Source organism: Caretta caretta, chromosome 6 (genome assembly GCF_965140235.1).
Source record: "Caretta caretta isolate rCarCar2 chromosome 6, rCarCar1.hap1, whole genome shotgun sequence".
Lineage (NCBI taxonomy): Eukaryota > Metazoa > Chordata > Testudines > Cheloniidae > Caretta > Caretta caretta.
This window is the reverse complement of record NC_134211.1, coordinates 42,342,678-42,364,991: the sequence shown is the minus strand read 5'-3', so window position 1 is coordinate 42,364,991 and position 22,314 is coordinate 42,342,678. Positions and strand designations below refer to the sequence as shown.

General features: G+C 42.0%; 1 protein-coding gene across 1 annotated transcript in view; it reads right to left on the bottom strand.

Moving 5' to 3' along the window:
• KIF18A (kinesin family member 18A) overlaps positions 1 to 22,314 on the bottom strand; it is a 107,386-nt gene that overhangs the window by 64,172 nt on the left and 20,900 nt on the right. The window contains exons 6-9 of the mRNA XM_048854028.2: positions 18,437 to 18,634; positions 1,440 to 1,616; positions 794 to 868; positions 406 to 515 (exon numbers count right to left, since the gene is read on the bottom strand). Of these exons, the coding sequence (XP_048709985.2) occupies positions 406 to 515; positions 794 to 868; positions 1,440 to 1,616; positions 18,437 to 18,634 (560 nt within the window). The remainder of the gene's footprint in view (positions 1 to 405; positions 516 to 793; positions 869 to 1,439; positions 1,617 to 18,436; positions 18,635 to 22,314) is intronic.

Genomic DNA, 22,314 nt, shown 5'->3' with positions numbered 1-22,314 from the left:
ATATGTCCTTTAATATATAGCTTTAGGAAGCTCATATGCCCAGGTTGAAATTTAATAGCTGAAAGTTTATCATTGAATAGGAAGTAAAAAAAATAAAATAAAATAATAATGTTCATTAAGGTCACCAACTGATATTTTTCCTGCCATTAAGTTAAAGTTCTGTAGTAGAGTCAAGAGAGACCAATTACAAAGAGTCTGTCCTGAGATTTGTTTTATTTTAAATCCCTCCACCAAGATGTACTGTAAAACAATATTGAGTATAATGTCACATCTACTCCAGAGGGATCAACATGAACCAAGCTGAAACAAAGATTTTTTAAAAAAGTATAGAACTGATTTTACAAGGCTATGGTAAAATTCTGGAAACCTAAAACTTGTGAAAATGAGACCTTAATATGATGTTACCTTTGAATTTCCACTTGCTGCTGGTTTGAAAGAACACTTGTACCATGCTTTTCAGGAATGGCTGCTTTTTCTTCTTCATATGCTCTCAGTTTCTCTTTCAGCATTATGATCTGAAAAATGAGGACAATATGTTTGGATTGTAATACAAAGCTTGCCTTGTGTAACTTATTTTTCACCATCTTTCTGTGCCTCTCATCTTGCAAGAGGCATTTTTAAATTAACAGTTAGGAATATTCCCCCTAAATAGAACATGGAAACATTTGCTCCTTAGGAAAACTACAGAGACATGGTAAGACAAATCTTACCCAACACTTTCATTCATTATACACTTTCTGCTTATACCTCAGTGACATTAGTATAGTAATTCCAGTGATTAAGACGGACATACCTCTTTCTTTTGTTCATTGCAAATCTTAACATATTGACTTATATGACTGTCCAAACTAACAACATTGCTTTTCAACTGTTAAGGAAAAGAGAAAGTTAAATTTTAACAACATTCTTTATGATACATCATACACACTAAGTGCATTAGATAGAAATATCACTAATTACATTTGAACTGTATTACAAGATGAGACAAAAGTATGTTGTTAGATCAGACTGGAAGCCAGAAGACAGTGGTTCTATTCCTAATTCTGCCAATGGTTACGGGCATGGTCTGCATGACCAAGGGCACATGTTTCACAAACATAGAAAATTGGGGATAATGATACCTAACTACCTTTGTAAAATGCATTGAGATCTAGGATTTCCCTGGTTTGCATTCTTGAAGATTAGCTTTGGCATTTACCTTAAAAATATATTTGATTTCTAATGTAGCTCATCTTAAAAATATTTAAGAAGTGGAAAATATAAATAAGAAAATAAAGGATATTAGACTACATGATTCAACACAATTTTGATGCAAAAGCCAAGTAAATTGTAAGTTACATGGTTCTCTAGACACATAACTACTTCATTCTTTTAATCCTATGCTATTTTAATTTTGTAGACTCCAATACTTGCAAAATAAGTTGTATAAATTTACTTACAGAAGATTTAATATCTTTTGCTCGGTTTGCATACTTAAGAGTGTTGTAAGTGTCATCATAGAACATAGAAGAAGGACTAACAGCAGCTATCATTATAGTTCGACAATTCCCTCCAAGAGAATCTTTCAATAAACGAGTAAGCTTGCTGTTACGATAAGGAATGTGTTGTTTCTTGCTCTGGAAATAAAAAGTGACAAGTGTTTTTATGGATTATGGAAGTTAGTATATTTGACCTACCTTAAAAATCTCTTTCAAAACTTAATAATCCCACAAAGACAATAGTACATTCATTAGTAGCAAGTGATAAAGACTTGTAATCTCTCACTTCCATTAGTAATCTTCCTCTAAACTACACCCCCACCCAAATCACACTGTCCACTTTAAATCTTTCCCCACAAAAATAAAGAATTAGTGCATTTATTGCTCAAATGCTCACCTGACATCTAGGGAGTGGAACATTCGTTCCCTGTTGCTAGTGTGCAGCTTAGGAAGGAACGTAGGAAGAAAAATGTCCTGGTTCACATGGAATTGTGAAACTACGTTCAGGAGGAAGGACGGGGGCGGTCGCAACTGCACCTTGTCCTTAAAGAAGACCTTGTATGGGGGCTCGGAGGTTAAGGTCTTAAGCTCAGACACCCTCCTAGCTGAAGTTATAGCTGCCAAGAACGCTACTTTCCAGGAAAGGTAGAGGAGAGAGCATGTTGCTAAAGGCTCGAAAGGAGGTCCCATCAGTCTAGAGAGCACAAGGTTGAGATACCATGAGGGAATTGGCTGTTTTACCTGAGGGTAGAGACTATCTAATCCCTTGAGGAAGCAGTCCACCATGGAGTTCGTGAAAACTGAGTGACCAGGCAAATGGGGGTGGAAAGTTGAGATAGCTGCCAGGTGCACTTTTATTGATGATACCAACAGACCTTCCCATTTTAGGTGCAGCAAATAGTACAGGATAAAAGGAATCGATGACTGTAAGGATGGAGTGTGTTTTTGTAATGCCAAATGGAGAATCTTTTCCTCTTGGCCAGATAGGTGGCCCTAGGAGATGGCTTCCTGCTGCTAAGGAGGACCTCTCTAATAGGGTCTGAGCATGTGAGCTCCGAGGGGTTCAACCACGGAGTTTCTATGCCGTGAGATGGAGACACTTCAGATAGGGATGCTAGACACAGCCATGGCCCTGGGTGATTAAGTCTCGGACCAGGGACAAGGTTATAGGCGTGTCCACTGACAGGTCTAGAAATGTGATGAAGCACTGCTGGCGAGGCCACACTGGTGTTATTAAGATCATTGATTCTCCCTCCCTTCTGACCTTCAGCAGGACAAGCGGGAAGGGCGGAAAAGAGTAGAGTAGATAGCCCCTCCCTGTTGCCATGGTACGGGCTGCCGAGTCTAAGGAGACCTGTAAGGAGGTCCTTGCTACGACCTTGCGTTCCTCCAGGACAGCAGCAAATTCAGAGCGGGAGTCTGCTGGAAGAAGCTCTTTACATTTGGACAACGTGTTCCAGAAATTAAAACTATAGTGGCTGAGGATTGCCTGCTGGTTTGGAACTTGAAGCTGGAGTCCCCCGGGAGAGTATACCTTCCTAACAAAGAGATCCAGTTTCTTAGACACCTTGGACTTAGGGGTCGGTCTCAGCTGTTCCCGTCTTTCCTTCTTGTTGGCCGCCTCCACCACCAGCATGTTTGGCTGAGGGTGAGTGAACAAGTACTCAATCTTTTGAAGGCACAAAGTACTTCCTCTCCCCACCCACCCTTTTGCCATGCAGGGGAAAAGAGGCAGGCATTTGTCACAACGCTTTTGTAGTGTTATTGACTGTTTTAATGAGGGGCAAAGCCACCCTTAAGGGACCCTTGGGCAACAGAATATCAACCAAGGGGTCGGTCTCCTCTGCCACCGCCGCTGCCTGCATGCCCAAATTTTGAGCCACCCTTCTAATCAACTCCTGGTGGGCTCTGTTGTCCATGGCTGGCAGTGTGGTGGATGTGCCTGCCCCGGCTTCATCAGGAAAAGAGGAGGAAGATGCCCACTGGGGAACTGGGTCTTTCTGCCTCTCTGGTTCACAGGGATCCCCTTGCACTGAAGTGCCCTGTGTGATGGCAGGAGCGGTGCTGGCCTCTGTGTCCGTCTTATTCCGGCCCCGGCTCCTGCCGCTATTTTGGTGCTGACCTACGTGCCCAACTCGAGTCCATGCGGAGGTTCATGGGCAACAAATACTGATTAAGATAGAGGGGACCATGCCTCCAAAACCACAGACAAAGATCTGGCCTTTGGACTTGGCGGTAGGCCCACGGGGTCCAGAAGGGCCACTGAGCCAGTGCCTGCCACTGTGGTGGCCATGCCATTATAGGCAAAGGCTGCCCTTCCTCCTGTCTGGAGCAGTGCCACGAGCGGTGCCAGCTTCACCTAGAGGTGTATGATTTGCCTCTGATGAGGATTCCGAGCTCCGTGACCAAAGCGGTGCCGAGTGAGATGGTGCCGGGGAGCGGTGCTGGGGTGAGGACGAATGGTGCTGCATCATCACTGGCTTGCCCTTAGAGGGCCTGGTGCCTCTCTGTGGTGGTGCTGGATGGGGTCTGCGCTGTCATTGCTATGAGGTCTCTGGCAGCCTCCAAAGGTGTCCGGTGTGGAGGGGAGGTCTAAATCTTTCTCTCGACCCTCCCGCACCAGGGAGTCCATGAGAACCATACTCGACAGACCTCCCTGTGAAGCCAGAGTCAATGGTGCCAGCTGAGTAGGAGCTGGAGCAGGATGGGACTCACCTGTTGGTGCTTCCTCGTACCACTGATTTAGTGGGAGAGCAACCTCTGTCGCACAAAAAGAAGAGGTCTGACACCAGCAAATGGGTGCTCGCACCAAAGGAGGTCTTCGGCGCTGGGGACTCGTGGTGCCGAGGGTCCCTGGAGCCCAAATTCTTTCTCGGTGTGTGGCCTGTTACCGAGGCTAGTGTGCTGCACACCGAAGTACTGGGCTTGGGGTCGGATGCTCCCGAAGCTGGCTGGGGATAGAGGGCTGAGTCCATAAGGAGCCATTTCATCCTGAAGTTCCTCTCCTTTTTTGTCTTTGGGCAGAAGCCTCTGCAGATTTTACACTTCTCAGTCTGATGGGCTTGCCCCAAAGACTTTAAACAGGAGTTGTGTGGGTCTCCGTTTGGCATGGATTTTAGACAGGACCTACATGGCTGAAACCCTTGAGACCAAGGCTTGCCCCAGTCCTTGGGGGGGGAAACAAACAGTGTGGGAAAACCCCCAATTGAAACATATCTAAGATGACCAAAAACTTCTTGACTAACTAATACTAAGTTTTTAACTATTTACAGGGTCAACAAGAAAGAGTCCACTAGGGGATCGTTTGCAGTAGCAAGAGAGCTGCTCAAATGACCATAACGAGTGGTAAGAAGGAACTGAAGAGGCTGCGGGTCGGCAAGGACATATATACACACCATCTTGAAGGTGCGACTCCAGGGGGTTCCACAGTCAACCGGATGGGTACCGCTAGGGGAAAACCGTCCAATGACCGTGCATGTGGTGCATGCACACCTACTTGGAATCGACATGAGCAAACACTCAAAGAAGAAACTTTTCACAATACCCACTGAATCGCTATCAGATGATAAGATTGTCGCTACTAAGGACCTCATCCTGCACCAAATAAATCCACAGGGTAAGATTCCCATAGACACAGGACCCAAATGCTCACAGGCCCTTGTAGCCTTAGAGATTTGGTGGCTTCGTCTGGGCCAGCAAGGGAATAAAACCCTAAACCCCTTCCACTCCTCCTTCTGGGCTTGAGGAGAGCTCTGTGGCTGAAGGATGCAGCATATGTTTATTGGCTCCTGTACATCCGAGAGGACTTATAACCATTCTCCCTGCCCAGGGCTGCTATTCCATGCCAGGAAAGAATGCTCCCCACTCATGGGGGTTAGAGTAAAATCGGGTTTTTTAGACCTTGCTAAGGGCATCATGCTAGTCATCTTTTGAGGACTGGGAAAGGAATATTTCCCAGATCAGTTTGGCAGTGAGGAAATGTGGCATTTTTCACCTTCCTCTCAGCAGTTCAGGGACACATGGGTAGGTTAAGTTTTAAAATCCATTTTGTCACAACATAGCAGGTTCCCTGTGCACATTCTCATTCAATAGCACCTGATAAACCAGAATATTAAACATTTTAGAAGAATGCTAGGGCTCCTGTTGTCTGGTACAGCAAGGAAACCACCCCTTCTCTCCTCCCCCCACCCTTGTATGAGGGCAGTCGGGTCCCCATCAACAGTACTGGTACTAGGTTAACTGGGTGGGGGGCGAACAGCCTTCTGCCATGTGGTATGAGTTACAAGGAAAGATAACTTGCAATGGATGAGTTATTGTTAGCTAGTTTCCAGATGTGTGACAAAGTTGTGGCCCAGTTAACCATATTTCTGGTGTCTAGTCTTTTTTTCTTGCAGTATTTAGGACAACACTGGGCAACAATTTAAACCAGTGATTCAATTATCAATCCCACACCTGGATCCATCCAGTCCTTTTAAAGCTGACATTTAAATGGAAAATCTTAGCTATTTTTGTTTTCACTAGATTACTCTTCTTTGAGATGATCACAGTGACAAAATGATGGAAATGTTTACTCCCTGGGGTTGGGAAAAAAAACAGCCAAGGAACTCTTCAAAGTAGAGAATGGGGCTTTGGACAGAGTATACAGCAGGGTGACTTTCATTTCAAGACAACTCAGAGTCAATAGCTGAGAACACCATAGAGACTTTGTATATTGCTTCAGCGTGAAGTGCTTTGTAGTTTAAAGCTATACTGATTTCTTTTCAGGAGTCCTAGTTTGGCTATAGTAAAGAGGAGAACTTTAAACAAGGTTTAAAGAGGGCAGATGACAAAAGTCCACAGGCATGCAATAAAAAAGGTAACCTTGAGAGAGGGCTATATGTGTGGGGGTGGGGGTCGGAAGCGGGGAGGACATGGAAATTTTCAATAGGGTCATAGGAACAACAAAAGTGAAATAAATGGGGGAATCTGCTCAAAACCTTCACGTCTATACACAAATGCAAGGAGTATTGAGAATAAACAGGAAGAACTGGAAGTATTAGTCCATAAGCTGAATGATGACTTAATCGGCATCAGAGACTTGATAGGATAAGTCTCATGACTGGAATATTGATAGAGAAGGCTACAGCTTGCTCTGGCAGGGCAGGTAGGATAAAAAGGGAAGTGGTGATGCAGTTTATATCAAGAATATATACATTTGTTCTGAGGTCCAGAAAGAGTTGAGAGGCAGACCAGTTGAAAGTCTCTGGGTAAAGATAAAAAAAGGAGCTGCATCATGGTAGTGGTCTACTATAGTCCACCAAATCAGGAAGAGGAGGTGGACAAGGCATTTCTAGAACAAACAACAGAAATCTCCAAAAACACAAGACCTGGTAGTAATGGGAGACTTTTCCAACAGATATCTGGGTAGTTAAAGTAATATGGCAAAACACAAGATTTCCAGTAAGTTCTTGTATATATTAGGGACAACTTTTTGTTTCAGGAAGGTGAGTAAGTAACGAGTGGGAGAGCCATTTTAAACTTGATTCTGACCAACAGGGAGGAATTGGTAGCAAATCTGAAAATAGAAGGTAATTTGGGTGAAGATGATCATGAAATGTTAGATTTTATAATTCTAAGGAAAGGAAAGCATGAGAGCAACAGAAAGAGTTTGTTAAAGTCCGTTGTCCTCAGAGAACTGGTAGGTAGGGTCCGATGGGAAGAAAATCGGGAAGAAAATGGAAAAGAAAAAGGGAAAAAGTCATTCAGGAAAGCTGGCAGTTTCTCAAGGAGATGTTATTAAAGGCACAACTGCAAACTATCCTGGTGCAAAGGAAAGATAGGAAAAAAAATAGGAAAAGGCCAATAGGGCTTCATCAGGAGCTCTTTAATGACCTGAAAATCAAAAAGGAATCCTACAAAAAGTGGGAACATGGACGAATTGCTAAGGAGGAGCACAAAAGAATAGTAAAATCATGAAGGACAAAATCAGAAAGGTTAAGACACAAGATACATAGCAAGCGACATAAAAGTCAGTAAGAAGCGGTTCTTTAAATATATTAGGTGCAAGATAAAGATGAGATACACCAAGTTCTCTACTTAGACAGGAAGGAAAGCTAATAACTGATGACAGAGTGCTTAAAGCCTATTTTGCTTCATTCGTCACTGAAAAGGTTAATGGTGACCAGATAGTCAACACAATTAATATTAACAAGGGGGAAGGAATGCAAACCAAAACAGAGAAAGAACAGACTAAAGAATATTTAGATAAGTTGGATGTACTCAAGTTGGCAAAGCCTGATAATTTAAGTACCCTAGGATGAATGTAAGGAACGAGCTGAAGTAATTTTGGAAGCATTAGCAACTATATTTGCAAACTCATGGAGGACAGGTGAGTTTCCAGAGGACTGGAGAAGGGAAAACATAAAACCTATCATTAGAAAGGGAAACAAGGAGGACTCGAGGAATTATAGATCTAACAGTCTGACTTCAATAGTTGCAGAGCAACTGGAAAAATTAAACAATCAATTTGTAAGCACCTAGAGGATAACAGGATTATAAGGAATAGCTAGCATACATTTGTCAAAAACAAATTATGACAAATCAACATAATTTCCTCATTTGACAGGGTTACTGGCCAAGTGGAAGGGGGTGGGGGGAGGGGAGCAGTAACGTGATATATCTTGATTTTAGTAAAGCTTTTAACACAGTCCCACATGACATTTTCATAAACAAACTACAGAAATGTGATGTAGATGAAAATTACTGTAAAGATGGGTGTATAACTGGTTGAAAGACTGTAGCTGAAGAGTAGTTACCAATGATTTGCTGTGAAACTGAGAGGGTATATCTAGTGAGGCCCCCCAGGTCTGTCCTGAGCCCAGTACTATTGAATATTTTCATTAAATGACTTGGATAACAGAGGGGGGAACGCTTATAAAATTTGCAGATGACACCAAGTGGGGGTGGGTTGCAAGCACTTTGGAAAACAGTAGTAGAATTCAAAACAAACTCAACAAATTGGAGTCTGAACGCAACAAGATGAAATTCATAAAAAAGTACTATATTTCGGAAGGAAAAAAAAAATCAAATTGAGAACTACAAAATGGGTAATAACTGCCTAGATGGTAATACTGCTGAAGAGGATCTGGGGGTCATAGTGAATCACAAATTGAATACGAGTCAACAATGTGATGCAGCTATGAAAAAGGCTAATGCATTCTGGGGTGTATTAACTGGAGAGTTTACGTAAGTCAAAGGAGGTAATTGCCCAGCTCTACTCGGCAGTGGTGAAGCCTCAGCTGGAGTATTATGTCCAATTCTGGGCATCAAACTTTAGGGAAAATGTGGACAAATTGGAAAGAGTCCAGAGAAGAGTAACAAAAAATTATATAAAAGGTTTAGAAAACCTAATTTATGAGGAAGGAACTGGGCATATTTAGTGTTGAGAGAAGATGACTGAAGGAGGATCAGATAACAGTCTTCAGTATGTAAAGGGCTGTTATAAAGAGGATGGGGTCAACTGTTTTTCATGTCCACTGAAAGTAGTAATGGACTAAATCTGCAGCAAATGAGATTTAGGTTCGATATAATTAAAAAGATTTTCATAGTAAGAGTAGTTAAGCCCTGGAACAGGCTTCCAAGTGAGGTTGTCAAATCCCCATAATTGGAGATTTTTAAGAACAGGTTGGACAAACCCCTGTAATGGATTGTCTAGGTTTACTTGGTCCTGTCTCAGGGCATGGGTTGGACTTGATGAATTCTCAAGGTCCCATCTAGCCTTACATTTCCACAATTCTATGACATGTGAGGCAGAGATTGTTTTTTATGATTGTCCTCTACAATAGAGGGGATGTCCTCATCAGTCTCTCAGTTAGCAGGGATCTACTCCTTCCTGCTTCTCCATTGCAATTGCAGTTGCCTGCTTCTAACAAGCCTCCAGAAGGCTCTTCAAAAATTATCTAGCAATGCATTTTATACTATGAAGTGTAAGCAAAAGGGAGGCATTTTCCCCTTTCCAGATAAAGTGCAGCTGCTGTAAGTACTCATGATGGGAAGACACAAAGTGCACTTTTAATGTGGAACCTGAACACATAGTGCAAGCAGCAGTGTTAAAAATGTAAAAATTGTTATTTTAATCCAGAAAACTTAAATATTTTATTATGGAATATTCTGTAACCCTGTGATAAAGTGATGACCAAAATCCAATGCAACTAAGACAGACATCAGCTGAAACAATGTTTAGTTTTGATTCCTTCAAAAGTTTCCTGCTGGCTAATTCCATAACTAATACAAAAGAGCGAGATGAAGTAATTAGTGCGATAGGCTAATGCCAATACTTTGCAAACACTTAAACTATAAAAGAATTATGAAAAAGACCTAACCGTGTGAAAATATTGAGTTGGAGCATCAGGACTGCAGCTTAATGGGTGACAGTACAGGAATCACAAAGACAGCAAGAGGCACTTCAGCTTCAAAAACATTGATGCCACAGCTGTGCATTTATGACTACAACAGAAGTTATTCTTTTGAGGTCTTCCATTAAATATGCATTTTAGGCTTTTTTCAGGACTGCAGTTATGCAATAAATACCACCATTTAGATTATCAACTTTATTATTTAAAAATATCATGAGAGTTTGCTTAAACATAAGAAAAGATTTTGGGATTGTTCACTTCTGAAAGCGAATGAAAGTGGTTAGATAAGTTATTATTAAAGATATTAAATATAATTAGGTAAGCACCAATAGTGTGTTTGGCATTGTACAGGATCCAACTAGCTCCTGCCCCATTATGAGTACACTTACAATCTAAGAACCAAGGTAGGTGAAGTAACATCATCAGGTCTAGATCTGGGGAAGAGCTCTGGGTGGCTCGAAAGTGTGTCTCTCTCACCAACTGAATCTGGTCCAATAAAAGATATGACTCCACCCACCTTGTCTCTCTAACATCCTGGGACCGACACAGCTACAGCTATGCTGGATACAATCTAAGAACCAGACATATAAGACTAGATAATACCTAGCTCTTAATACAGCACTTTTCATGACTACATCTTAAAGTGAATTCAGAGCCCTAAAGGAGATAGAAAAATAAAACAAAACTTGAACTCTCATTAGAATTAGTTTTTCCTGATTTCATTCAATGTAATAATGGAGTGGAAAAACTATTTTTAAAACTTTTTATAGATAATGAGGAAGAAACAAGTATATTAGAGTCATCTGAAGGAGGACAGCAGAGGTCTAGCGTATTAGACATGTGGCGCAAATATGTACTCGGCACAACTCAACCATTCCGCCACTGCTGCTATCCATGCAACAGTGGCTACAATGCTATTTATACACATGCTAGCTTAATGAAAGCTAGTGTGAGCATGTGTACGTGAGCAGGGGAATCACAGCCCTAGCTTGAAGTGTTATTCCTGCAAGAATTCTGTGCCACTGCACATGTAGAATTTGCACAGAAATTAATGTTTTTTGGGCAGAATTTCCTTTTCCTCCACAGAAATGGGCTGCAGAACTGCTGGCTGCCAGTAGGGGCTACTGGACCCAGCAGAGCCCAGCTCACACGTAGAAGACACTGCTGGGGGAACAGGGAGGGAGCTGGAGGATTCCGAACTGCTGCAGGTCTCAGCATGCCCTGAAGGAAGGAGGCGTCCTGCAGGAAACTCCATACAAGCCTGGAACCCAGCATCACGCTGTTTCTCCCTCTGGATCCATGGGCTCTTGGTGTGTGCATGCGCGAATGTCTGGGCTGGGGGCCTGCAGCTGGGGTCTGGGTGGGGAGGGAGTAGGGGGTGCATGTGAGTGATTGGCCTGGAGGTGTGTAGCTGGGCTTGGGGGTTAAAGAGTGCAGATTTCTGGTCCCCCTTCTGGATTCTGGGGGGAGGAAATGGATTGTCGTAGGGGTTTCCTTAACTCTCTACTCCTGGAGGAATTTTTTTGTCTCTGTATTGTTATAGACATAGTGCTGATAGGTATTTTGAAATAAATTACCAAAATAATTGAAACTGGTGTGATTATATAGTGTTTTTTTGACAAATAAAATTTGCAAAATTTTAAAATATTGTACGCAGAATTCCCCCAGCAGTAAAGTGTAGAAATAGCTATAGGGAGCAAGAAGGAGCTGGAGGAGGGATGTAAAGAGAGAAGAGACATGCCTTTTCTGGTAGATAAGGAAGAACTTTAACAGCTGCATTATGTACTTTAGAGGAGTGATCTGGGTTTTAGGGAGTCCAGAGAGGAGGAGGGGTTACAGTAATCAAGTCAAGAGATGTTTAGACAACAGGACAAAAAAGAATGGTAATTTTAAAAATGTTGAATAGAAAGAAAAGACAAGATGAGGTGTCAGGCTGGAGAGAAATTGGAATTTAGGAACAAAATTAACTGTCATCTACTTTGACAGCTATCACTTTGTACATGAGCAGACATATGTACACAGAAATTAGATAAATTGTCCAATTATCTTTGTTTTAACCTCCTGCCAGATAAGTATGAGTGTTTCTTGGCCCAATTTATCCAAGTTAACTGGGCAAGAAGAGGAAAGTAACTATATTTTTGCCTCACTGCCTGTTCAGGGAATGGGGAGGGAATTTCCTTTGTACAGACACTAGCATGTGCTGCTCCTTCAGATTTTGTATCACATTGGGTTTATTTATCCTAGCACAAGTTTCTTTATGGTACAGCTTGCTGAAGGGGTTTGATAGTTACTCTTCCACAATTTAGCTCTGCAGTTCTCTGGTGCTGTTGATGTTGCAATACATTTTCTGTCAGATGAAATTTACAAGCACATTACCCTGCTTGACAGAAACAGTGAGCCACAAGGATTTCCTGAGGAGAAACTCCCACATGTTGTGTGTGACATTTTGCTGGCCTTTGTTTTGGCTGGGGTAACATTTTTCAACTATGCCAATTACATAGCCACCTTGACACAAACTTTCAAGAACATAAAACATTGAGTGAAATGCGCCTTGACTCCAGAAGGAAAAATACCCTCAGTCTTTTTTCTCCAATTATTTAAAACCATTTGGAAGACTGTATATCAGTGGTCTCAGGGCCCACAACTGTGTTGTTAATGTAAGAATTGTCCAACATAGCATGTGTAGCTATAGTGGACAGGAATCTAAAGTTCTTAAGGCTCCAAGTTACAGGACCCCGTTACCAAGAAGAATGGACATCCTTTGTTCAGTTGCTGAAAATTCAGCATGGGGTAGCATGAAAACAATAAAATATTAAGCCCCTGCCAACATTTAGGATGCCAAGCTTCTTGAAAGGATCAGAAAGGAAAAGCTGAAGTCCAAATTAGAGCTATGGTTTCCCCACTGTATTATCTGATTTCTCATTTGAATTGCAAACGTTTTAGTTTTGTAATAAAGAGGCAGCATGGTCCAATTATAGGACACCATGCTAGGCATTAAGAGAAGGGTTTTGTCTCTCATTTGCTGTGCGACTTAGCCAAATTGCAATCTTTGCCTCTGTTTCCCCATTGGTAAAATGGGGATAATGAATACTTACATACTTTGGTCAAGTGGGCTTGATAAATGGATATAAAGCAATATATTTACCAAGTTTTATATTATCATGCCATTATTGATAATCCGCAAATCTCAAGTATTTGAATATAATTAATAATCACACCTGAAACACAGAGGTTATGAAACTTTGAAGAGAACTACCTACAGCTGCAACATGTAATTTTTAAAATCCTATGCTCCATCACTTAGCTACATGCTCCACACTGAAAGTAACCAGTAATTTGAAGGAAATCTCCAAAGCAACAATCTGCTCTCTCAAACATATCTAGCTGTGAGGCATTATCCTGAGAAATAATATGAACACAGGAAACATATGCATAAAAAAACCCACAGACCTAAAATCTAAGGGCTATATTCTGCTGTCTCTGGTACACATCTCCTACCAATGTTAACAGATGCCACACTGAAACTTCCTAAGGAAGAATTTGGCCTGTTTTGTCTTACAGATACCCGTCTCCCCCTTGTGTTAACTTCTCTCCCCTGTATTTAGGCTCATTGATAAAATTAACTCTCCTTTTCTTCCTGCTCTCCTAGCAGATTAGGGTTTCTATAAGTCCCACCATTTCTCAGTATATCCCATATCCTGCAAGTCTAGCTGAACAAAGTCAGTTAACTTTGCTTAGGGAAGCCTCATCAATATGATGCCATGAAATCACTTGGTATTCCACAAGTGAAATTACCAAAAGTGGCAGCCCTAAGCAGTATGCTCTTATCCTTGATTTTCACTTTGCTTTATTACACTAAATCTGTGTGTCACAGTGAAATGTGAGGAGAGATGAGGGGAGAGAATCCAAGAGTCACATCTACAGTAACTATGGATTTGAAAAAACGAAGACCATTTATGCATAAGTAGGTAACTAATTGGGCAATTATTTTGGAAAATACCCGTCCTGCAACACCTAACAGGAATGCTGAGTACTGAGAATAGATCAAGTAGCCTATTCTTTAAACCTAAGTATAAATGAGTGAAAAAAATTCAGCCTAATTTGCAGCACATTGCTTCAGATTTCTGTTAGTTTCTTGCCTGAATGCAGGGCCAAATAAAAAAAAAAAGTGGTCATTTAATAGCTTCCCTGGGAAAAAGACAATTCCAGTACATATCATGCTACAAAAATGAAGGGACCCAAAAATATTTCTGTGATCTGGAATATGGACTATTGTTTGTGACGTGGCAACTCACTATCTTTGTTTGCATTTGTAATAATCTGATATTTTTTCATACTTAAATTACAGGTTTGTTTTTACCTGTGTTCCCATTTATTTTATGTACTAGGATTTTGGCTCAGCATGTTATGGTTGTAAAAATAACCTCCTAATGTGAATCAAATATAAACTTATGCACTATCATCTTCCTAATATGCAGACAACTTTGATGTATCTGTTGCTGTGCTCATAGCTTTGCAAAGCAGCAGCAAAAGAGTGGAATTAGCAAGATTGGTCAGTTTCTCTACTGCTGTTCAGAACAAATTGGGCAGCAGTGAAATTGTCAAAAAATCATGTCTATTACATACTGATGCTGGAACTCAAAAACAAAAGGCTAAGATGAGTAAAATAGAAACCAGTCTCTCCTAAGCACTAGGCAGGCTGGGGGATAAGGGTTGGAAAAGGTTGATGGAAGAGAACAAACAAACAAACCCCTTTCTTCTCTGTTCCAGCAGACAGAAAAAAGCAGGGCTTCATGTTTCTATAACACACACTAGTCAAGAGTTGATGAGAAATATTGAGCCTCTGCAAATCAGGGTTTGCAGTGTCTGGACATGGAAGAAATCTATGTATACTCCCCATTACAAGCAGCTGGAGCTGTGACTTAGGTTCTCAAGACACTGTCCCAGACCTTACTGCTGGTTTTCTCCATCTTCACATTGTGTATTGTTTGCTGACAAGCATGTTTAACCCTCTAGCTAGTAAGTTTATGTTACAGTTTCCTCCCCTCTCCCTCCAAGGCCTGCATTAAAAGTAGCCTGCTTGGAGCCACTTCTAAATTTGCCTTTTTTTTTTTTTTTAAAAAGGGATGTCCCAAGGCACAGAGTATGCAGCACACCATGAAAGAAAAACCTTACCCATAAGACTACCCCCCTGAAGTGCAGACTCACTAGATCCTGCTCTAGGAGATGCCCAGCATACACTAGACTCTGATGTTACACTCTTCACACAACTATGCTGCAGTCTGGAGCCAGCTTATAGGGGTAATACCAGTGGTTTTTTTTAAAAAACAAAAGAAAACACATTACAGTGTGTGTGTGTATAATCAAATATAATACATAATACAATTGCTGTAACTTGTTAACATCTTATTTTATATTCCATGGGATCTCTTAAAAAAAAAAAAAGACAACAAAGTTGTTTAAGCATTACATTACACTAAAGTCCATAGCTAGCTGGCACAAGTTAATAACATCCCCCAAGCTTCTCTAACATGGCTTGGAGCAGAAAATCAGGGCACTATAACAGTTTTTTTGGTTCTTGCCTATTTCTTTCCCCCTCTCCTGGGCTGCTGGGTGAGGGAGGGAGCAAACATCCATTCTGCAATAGGCACTCCCTACACTCAGGCAGTCAGTTGATCTCCTTGCCTGCTCTCCCTGGGGCTCCTACATCCTAGCAGGGAAACAGGCAATAAAGTAGCCAGTGATACTCTTCTCTATTCCCTGTAACTCAGCTTATAGCCAATGGTAGAGAGCCGAGCAGCTGTAGCAAGAACTGAACAGTTGCTGTTCAGAGCGCTTTAGCCTCACATCAAAGTTGCTTTGGGTGGCTGAAGGGAAAGCCGTTGAGATTCCAAGGCCAGAGTGAACCATTATGATACAAAAAGGGACCAGTTGTGGAAGCAGGGCCTCGTACTTCCTCCCTGTTGTAACAGGAGTGGTCCAGCCACTTAAAAGGTGCAGTGTGGCTCAGGAATATATCTTCAGTTCATAATCAAATTGAAGTTTTCTTAATATAGTTGCCCACAAGGGCCACAGAGGTCACAAATGGCCCCAGCCCACATGTGGGATGCCACTGTGGTAGATGTTATAAGCCATGGCTCACAATCATGGAAAGATTCTAAAGCAGTTTATCAGGAGGTAGGCCACGTCTGTTGGTCCATTGTAATGACAGTACATATACACAACCCTCAATTCTGAATCCTAAGTTTCAATGCATTATAAATGGTCCGGTCCATAACCACTCTCTCCATTTTATCTACAAAACCAGTAGCAATCCAATGAAGCAAGAAAGAGAAGGCTAGTAGGGACAGGAAATAGCAATACATAAAGAAAACTTTAACAGTAACTTTTCCCCCCTCCCTCATGAGGATACTTCTGCAGATCCCTCAAGAAGGCACTTATGTAAATAAGGACTGAAGGACATATTCCTGAAATTAACTTCCGATCTGGCTCTAGAGTTGAGAGTACAGTTGAATACATGAAATGAATGAATTAAAGTAAGTGGCAGGCTTACAAATTTCAAAGGATACATTATGTACTTCTGGGTGCATTCTGCGCCAAAAAATTTAAAAATTCTGCACACAGAATTTTAAAATTCTGCAAATTTTATTTGTCAAAAACAACACTACACAATCACACCAGTTTCAATTATTTTGATAATTTATTTCAAAATACCTGTCAGCAAGTATGTCTGTAACAATACAGAGACACACAAAAATCCCCCCAGGAGTAGAGAGTTAAAGAAACCCCTACGACAACCCAGTTCCTGTTCCTCTGACCTCTCCCCCTCCAGAGGCCAGCTGGGGGGCCAGACACCCACAACTCCTTCCCCCCAGACCCAGCCAATAAACCCAAACTCCCCATCTCCAGTCGTGGAATCCCCCCAGCCCAGATACCCACATCCTCTCCCCCCAGCCCAGATACCTGCATTCCTTCACCCCCAGAACCCATCTGCAGCCGCCCTCCAGCCCAACCACAGCCCCCCCCCCCCCCGGGGCAGTGTCTTCTATGTATGAGCTGGGCTCAGGGGTGGGAGAGGACTGCATCCCCCCAAAGGCCATGAACAAGAAGAATGACTTCTGGAACAGCGTGGTACTCTACCAGAAATAGCTCTATACTCTTTTTCTATTCACTTTATACACACAAGCCTCTCTGAATATGCTTGATGGCTTTGGAGAAGAGATATGAAAGATAAATAAATGGTTTGGTTTATCTTTGGTATAAACTTTGAATGACAAACTTGAATGAACTTTGGTGACACATTATCTCATCATTGGGAAATATTGTACAAGAAGAGAGTCCTTCACCTAAGGATTTCACTAACCTACCTAGATGAGATGGCAACCGATAAAGAAACTAAAGGAAAATAATGTAAATGAAGAAATGGTTAAACAACATAATCCCAGTAGTTCTAAAAGAGCAGCCAGGAAGTAGCAAGGTCACATTCCAATAGCGAACAGGTTGTGGGATACAGATCTGACAACCCTTTCAAGTAACATTTTACAACAAATGGGTGAGGAATGAAGTTTGCTAAAAAAGGCAATAAAACACTGAAAGCCATAAAACATTCACATTCTGCATGTGTTAATGATTTGTTAATTATGTAGACCTGACAAATGCTGTGATTCTCAATGATACTCTTTAGCTGTATAATTACAAACTTCACTTCATTATTGTGATGTCTCAAACAATTTCTCCTGTGTATTATTTAAAACGACCTAAAGCAAACTTCAGAGAAGAAATAGCCACTTAATGAACCTTGAAGCACAATCCTGCTTCTTCTTTATCTACAGTAGGAAATTTAGTATTGTGGAAGCAGGCAAGCGTTTAGGAGACATGAATATTATACACCCGCAAAAACTTTTCCTTTTACGAACAGATGAATTCTAGGATGTAATGTTTGTGGGACAGGAACAAAAACTTATTTACCCTTATGAATCCCTCTCTCTCAGGCATTTTAGGTATGTAACAAGGGGATCCTAGAGTGACACTTTATTCAGGCATGTAGCGCAATGCTTAAAGCCTGGACATATTTCTCATTGGATAAATGTTCTAAAGCTAAAGGTTGGGAAAAGCAGTGTGCTACATTTTTATATAAAAATCTACATATAGTTAAGCTAACTAATTACTACAAAAATTCTAACTAAACGAATTTGGCAATCAAGGAGAAGATGATGCTGGTAATGAGATTGCTAGCACTAGTTATAAAAGAGGCATCCAGGACTCTTATAAAAGGCTCCCTCCCCATAAGTGCACATGAAATGTGACATCAGCACTCAGTGTGTGCTCACCATACAACAGTTAAGCTGCTTTAGATTGTTCAGTGATTGCAAAGTATAGCAGACAATTCCTACAGTGGGAGTCCACAGGGAAAGAAGTTTTTATATATTTTCTAAATTAGTGCACATATTAGAAAATATAAGACAAGGTTGTATTCTTTTTAATGCTATTCCCTCTGGTTAAACGGTATAAGGAAAAGTTGACACGTGTGCACGTTTATTGTATTTGAAACAAAGCAGCACTTACCTTTGGATCCGCCAGCGCATTAATAACATTTCCAAGAGCTAGCAGGGAACGGTTAATGTTGGTCCCTTCTCTAAAACGAGCTCCTTGGGAATTTGTGGCACTGGCACGTTCAGACCCTGCCAGGTCAATGAGGGACATTTTGGCAATACGAACATTTTGACTGATACTTGCTGTTTTATCTTGCTGCCTTAAATAAATCTATAAGAGAAAAAAAAACTGCAAGGATTAAAAAAACAACCACCACCAACCTCTCCCCAAGCAATAGCTCTTATTTAAAGGACAATACAATTCCACATCATAAGGATAGTTACATAAAAATGTTTGTGTAGGTGTTTACAAAGTACTGCCTGGAGTTATCACTCTGTACATACTGAAGTATTAAGCAGAAATGACTATTTAGGGGAGAGGGACAGAGTGCGATAAGTTCAAAGATTATCTGCTCCCCTCCAACAAGTCGTAATATTGTATGCTCCCCACTTTATGTAGTAATAGGAGAAAATTCAAGTTTACCTGCTAAAGATACAAATGCACTTTCAAATCAGTCTTGCACACTTCAGAGTAAAATGGCTTTTTTTTCTTCGAGATGTATATAATGCAATGGTCATTTTAAATGTAATGTGTCTTGTCCAAAAAGACAGAATAGTTTTTAAATTCACAGTGTAGAGTCCCAAGTGCCATAAGAAAAGAGAGTGGATGTTCTGATCTTCAGTAAAGAGAAGTTACTGGTAAGTAACTGTAGCTCAGCAGTATTGCCCATTCATTCACATTGTGGAAAAAACGATTGCCTACCTTTTCATAACTGTTGTTCTTTGAGATGCGTTGCTCATGTCCATTCCATGCTAGGTGTGCGAGCGCCCATGTGTACACTCAGATATTTTTGTCTTAGTGGTATCCGTAGGGTCAGCTGTAGTGCCCTCTGGAGTGCCACACTCATGCACTGGTATAACAGGCGGTGCCGACCCTATGCCCTCTCAGTTCCTTCTTGCCGGCAACTCTGACGGGGAGGTAGAAGGGCAGATAATGGAACTGACGTGAGCAAGACATCTTGAAGAAGAGTTATGAAAAAGGTAGGTAACCATGTTTTCTTCTTCGAGTGCTTGCTCACGTCAATTCCATTCTAGGTGCCTCACAAGCAATATCCGCAGAGGTGGGCTCAGAGTTCATAGTCTAGCGGCATGCAGTACTGCTCTACCAAAGGCAGCGTCGTCTCGGGCTTGCTGGGTAAGTGCGTAATGGGACGTGAACATGTGGACGGACAAGCAGGTGGGCGCCCTACAGATGTCCTGGATAAGCACTTGGGCTAGGGAACCTGCTGAAGAGGCTTGTGCTCTGGTTGAATGGGCAGTTACTATCACCGGAGGTGGCACCCTTGCCTGATTGTAACAGCGAATGCAGAATCATCCAAGAAGAAATTCTTGAGTGGACACCAGATGCCCTTTCATCCTGTAGGCCACCGCAATGAACAATTGCGTCGACTTGCAGAATGGCTTGGTCCTTTGAATGTAGAAGGCTAGAGTCCTCCTGATGTCTAGGGAATGCACCCTACACTCCTCCAACTTATGCGGCTTAGGAAAAAAGACAGGTAACAAAATGTCCTGGCCCATATGAAACTGTGAGATAACCTTGGGCAGGAAAGCCAGGTGTGGCCACAGCTGGACCGTGTCTTTGTAGAAGACTCTATAGGGAGGTTCAGAGGCAAGCGGCCTAATCTGGGAGACCTGTCAGCCAGATGTTATTGCAACTAGGAACGTGACATTCCAGGACAGGAGGAGGAGAGAGCAGGAAGCCAGAGGCACAAGATTCAGGTCCTATGGTGGAACGGGGTCCCTGAAGTGTGGGTAGAGGTGCTTGCGGCCCTTGAAGAACCTGGCAGTCATGTCCTGGGTGAAACCCGACCTACCCTCGAGCAGTGGATGGAAGGCCGAAATAGCAGCCAAGTGGACCTTTATAGATGAAAGGCACAGGCTTCGGAGCTTGAGATACAGAAGGTAGTCCAGGATCAACTGCAGCGAGGCCCACTCAGGCTGAATACCTTTATCTGAGGTCCAAAAAAAGCGAACCGCTTCCATTTGGCCAGGTAGGTTGCTTTAATGGAGGGCTTTCTGCTGCCCACCAGGACCAGCTGGACAGCTGCCAAGCGCTCAAACTCCTCCACATTTAACCATGCAGCAGCCACGCTGTCAGGTGCGGTGCTGCCAGGTTCGGCTGCAGGAGACTGCTGCGATTTTGGGACAGCAGGTCTTGCCTGAGCTGTAGCCAGTAAGAGAGCAGCCACTGAGAGGTCCTAAAAAACTATTTACTCTGATAAGACCATATTTTCTGTATCTAACTCGGTCTAACGGTCACGTAATTCATCAATTCTCTAGGAATGTTCTCTTCACAGAGATTTTTTCCCTGAACAGTCTAAAAAATGTTTGAACAGAGGAGCTGTGTTGTAATCTGGGCTCACAGACATAGCTCTCATTTGGGACTACGAGGCAAAGGGACAGACAGACAGACAGACACACACACACACACACGATGCACCCTACAGTAGCAGGTACTGAAAGAAATACTCCAAAAGTGGCTTTAAATAGTCTGTTCCACTGCAGTGCCCATTGCACTGCAAATACATTGAAATGGAAAAATCAGTCTCTTGTGGCAAAGGACCTACTCTAAGCAGCCCCAGTAGCATATGGAGCAAACCTTTCATAAACTTGATTACTGTAGGGTACATAAAGACAGTTGACCCATACACTGGAAGGTGGAAAATTGGAATAGCAGCCAAATGACATCCAACTAGAAGTTGAAGAGTTTTAAATTTGTTCCAAGGGTAATAAGAATGACGGTCACCAATTCACTCCCCTTTGAACTGCTCAAATTCTCTCTTCTGGTTGTTCAAGTAGAACACCCTCAACTAAAGCCAGGTCCACACCACAAACTTACGTTTGTATAACCAGGTTCTCAGTGGTGTGAAAAATCCACACCCCTGAGCAATGTAGTTATACCAACCTAAACTCCAGTGTATACAGCACTGTCAACAGGAGCAAACATAGCTAATCTTTCATGAAGGTGGATTAACTATGCCAAAGGGAGGAGCTCTCCAGTCAGTGTAGGAGCATCTTCACTAAAACGTAGCAGTGGTGCAGTTGCGCCACTGCAGCTTTTTAAATGTAGACCTGCCCTAACTCTTCCAGCAATCTAAGATTCTAGTTGCAGATCCAATAAACTGACATGGGTGGAGACACTTCAACCTTGAGATCCAGTAAACTGGAAAACAGGACTTGTAGTTCCAAAGTCAAACACTGGATGTCAGGACAAATCTGCCGACTACCACGCCAGGGCTATTGACAGCATCTTGGGTACATACCAATTCATGTTCAGAAAGACTTCCTGCATCAACAATATCAGAGGGCATTCACAGAGGAATTCCTGATCCAAGTCCAGAGAAAGACAGTCATGATGTTGGGTCTTCCTTGACCCTGAAGCAGACCTGGACTCGATGGGCATTACCAATTAATGGAAAGAGACCTAACTGTGATTCATTTCATTTGTAGAACAGGTGATGCAACACAGACTTCATAAACCATTTGTGATGTTGACTATAATCTCTACTAAAAAAAGACTACTAAGACAACTTTCCATGGTAGATGAGTCATTTGTGGAGGCTATCCTCCCAGAGCAGAAAAACTTAGATGCATCTGGCTAGATCAAACCATCCTTTAATAGTTGGTGAATACATGGCCCTAATCTTGCCCATCAGAATTTGGACAGGTTTGGAAGATTTGACCAGAGTGAAAACCTTGCAAGCCAGACAAACACCACTTATCTTCAGTATCATGATGTGGCATCTTGTTTTCTTCAGAGTTCATAAAACTTGTGGAGGATGGAGATCTAGG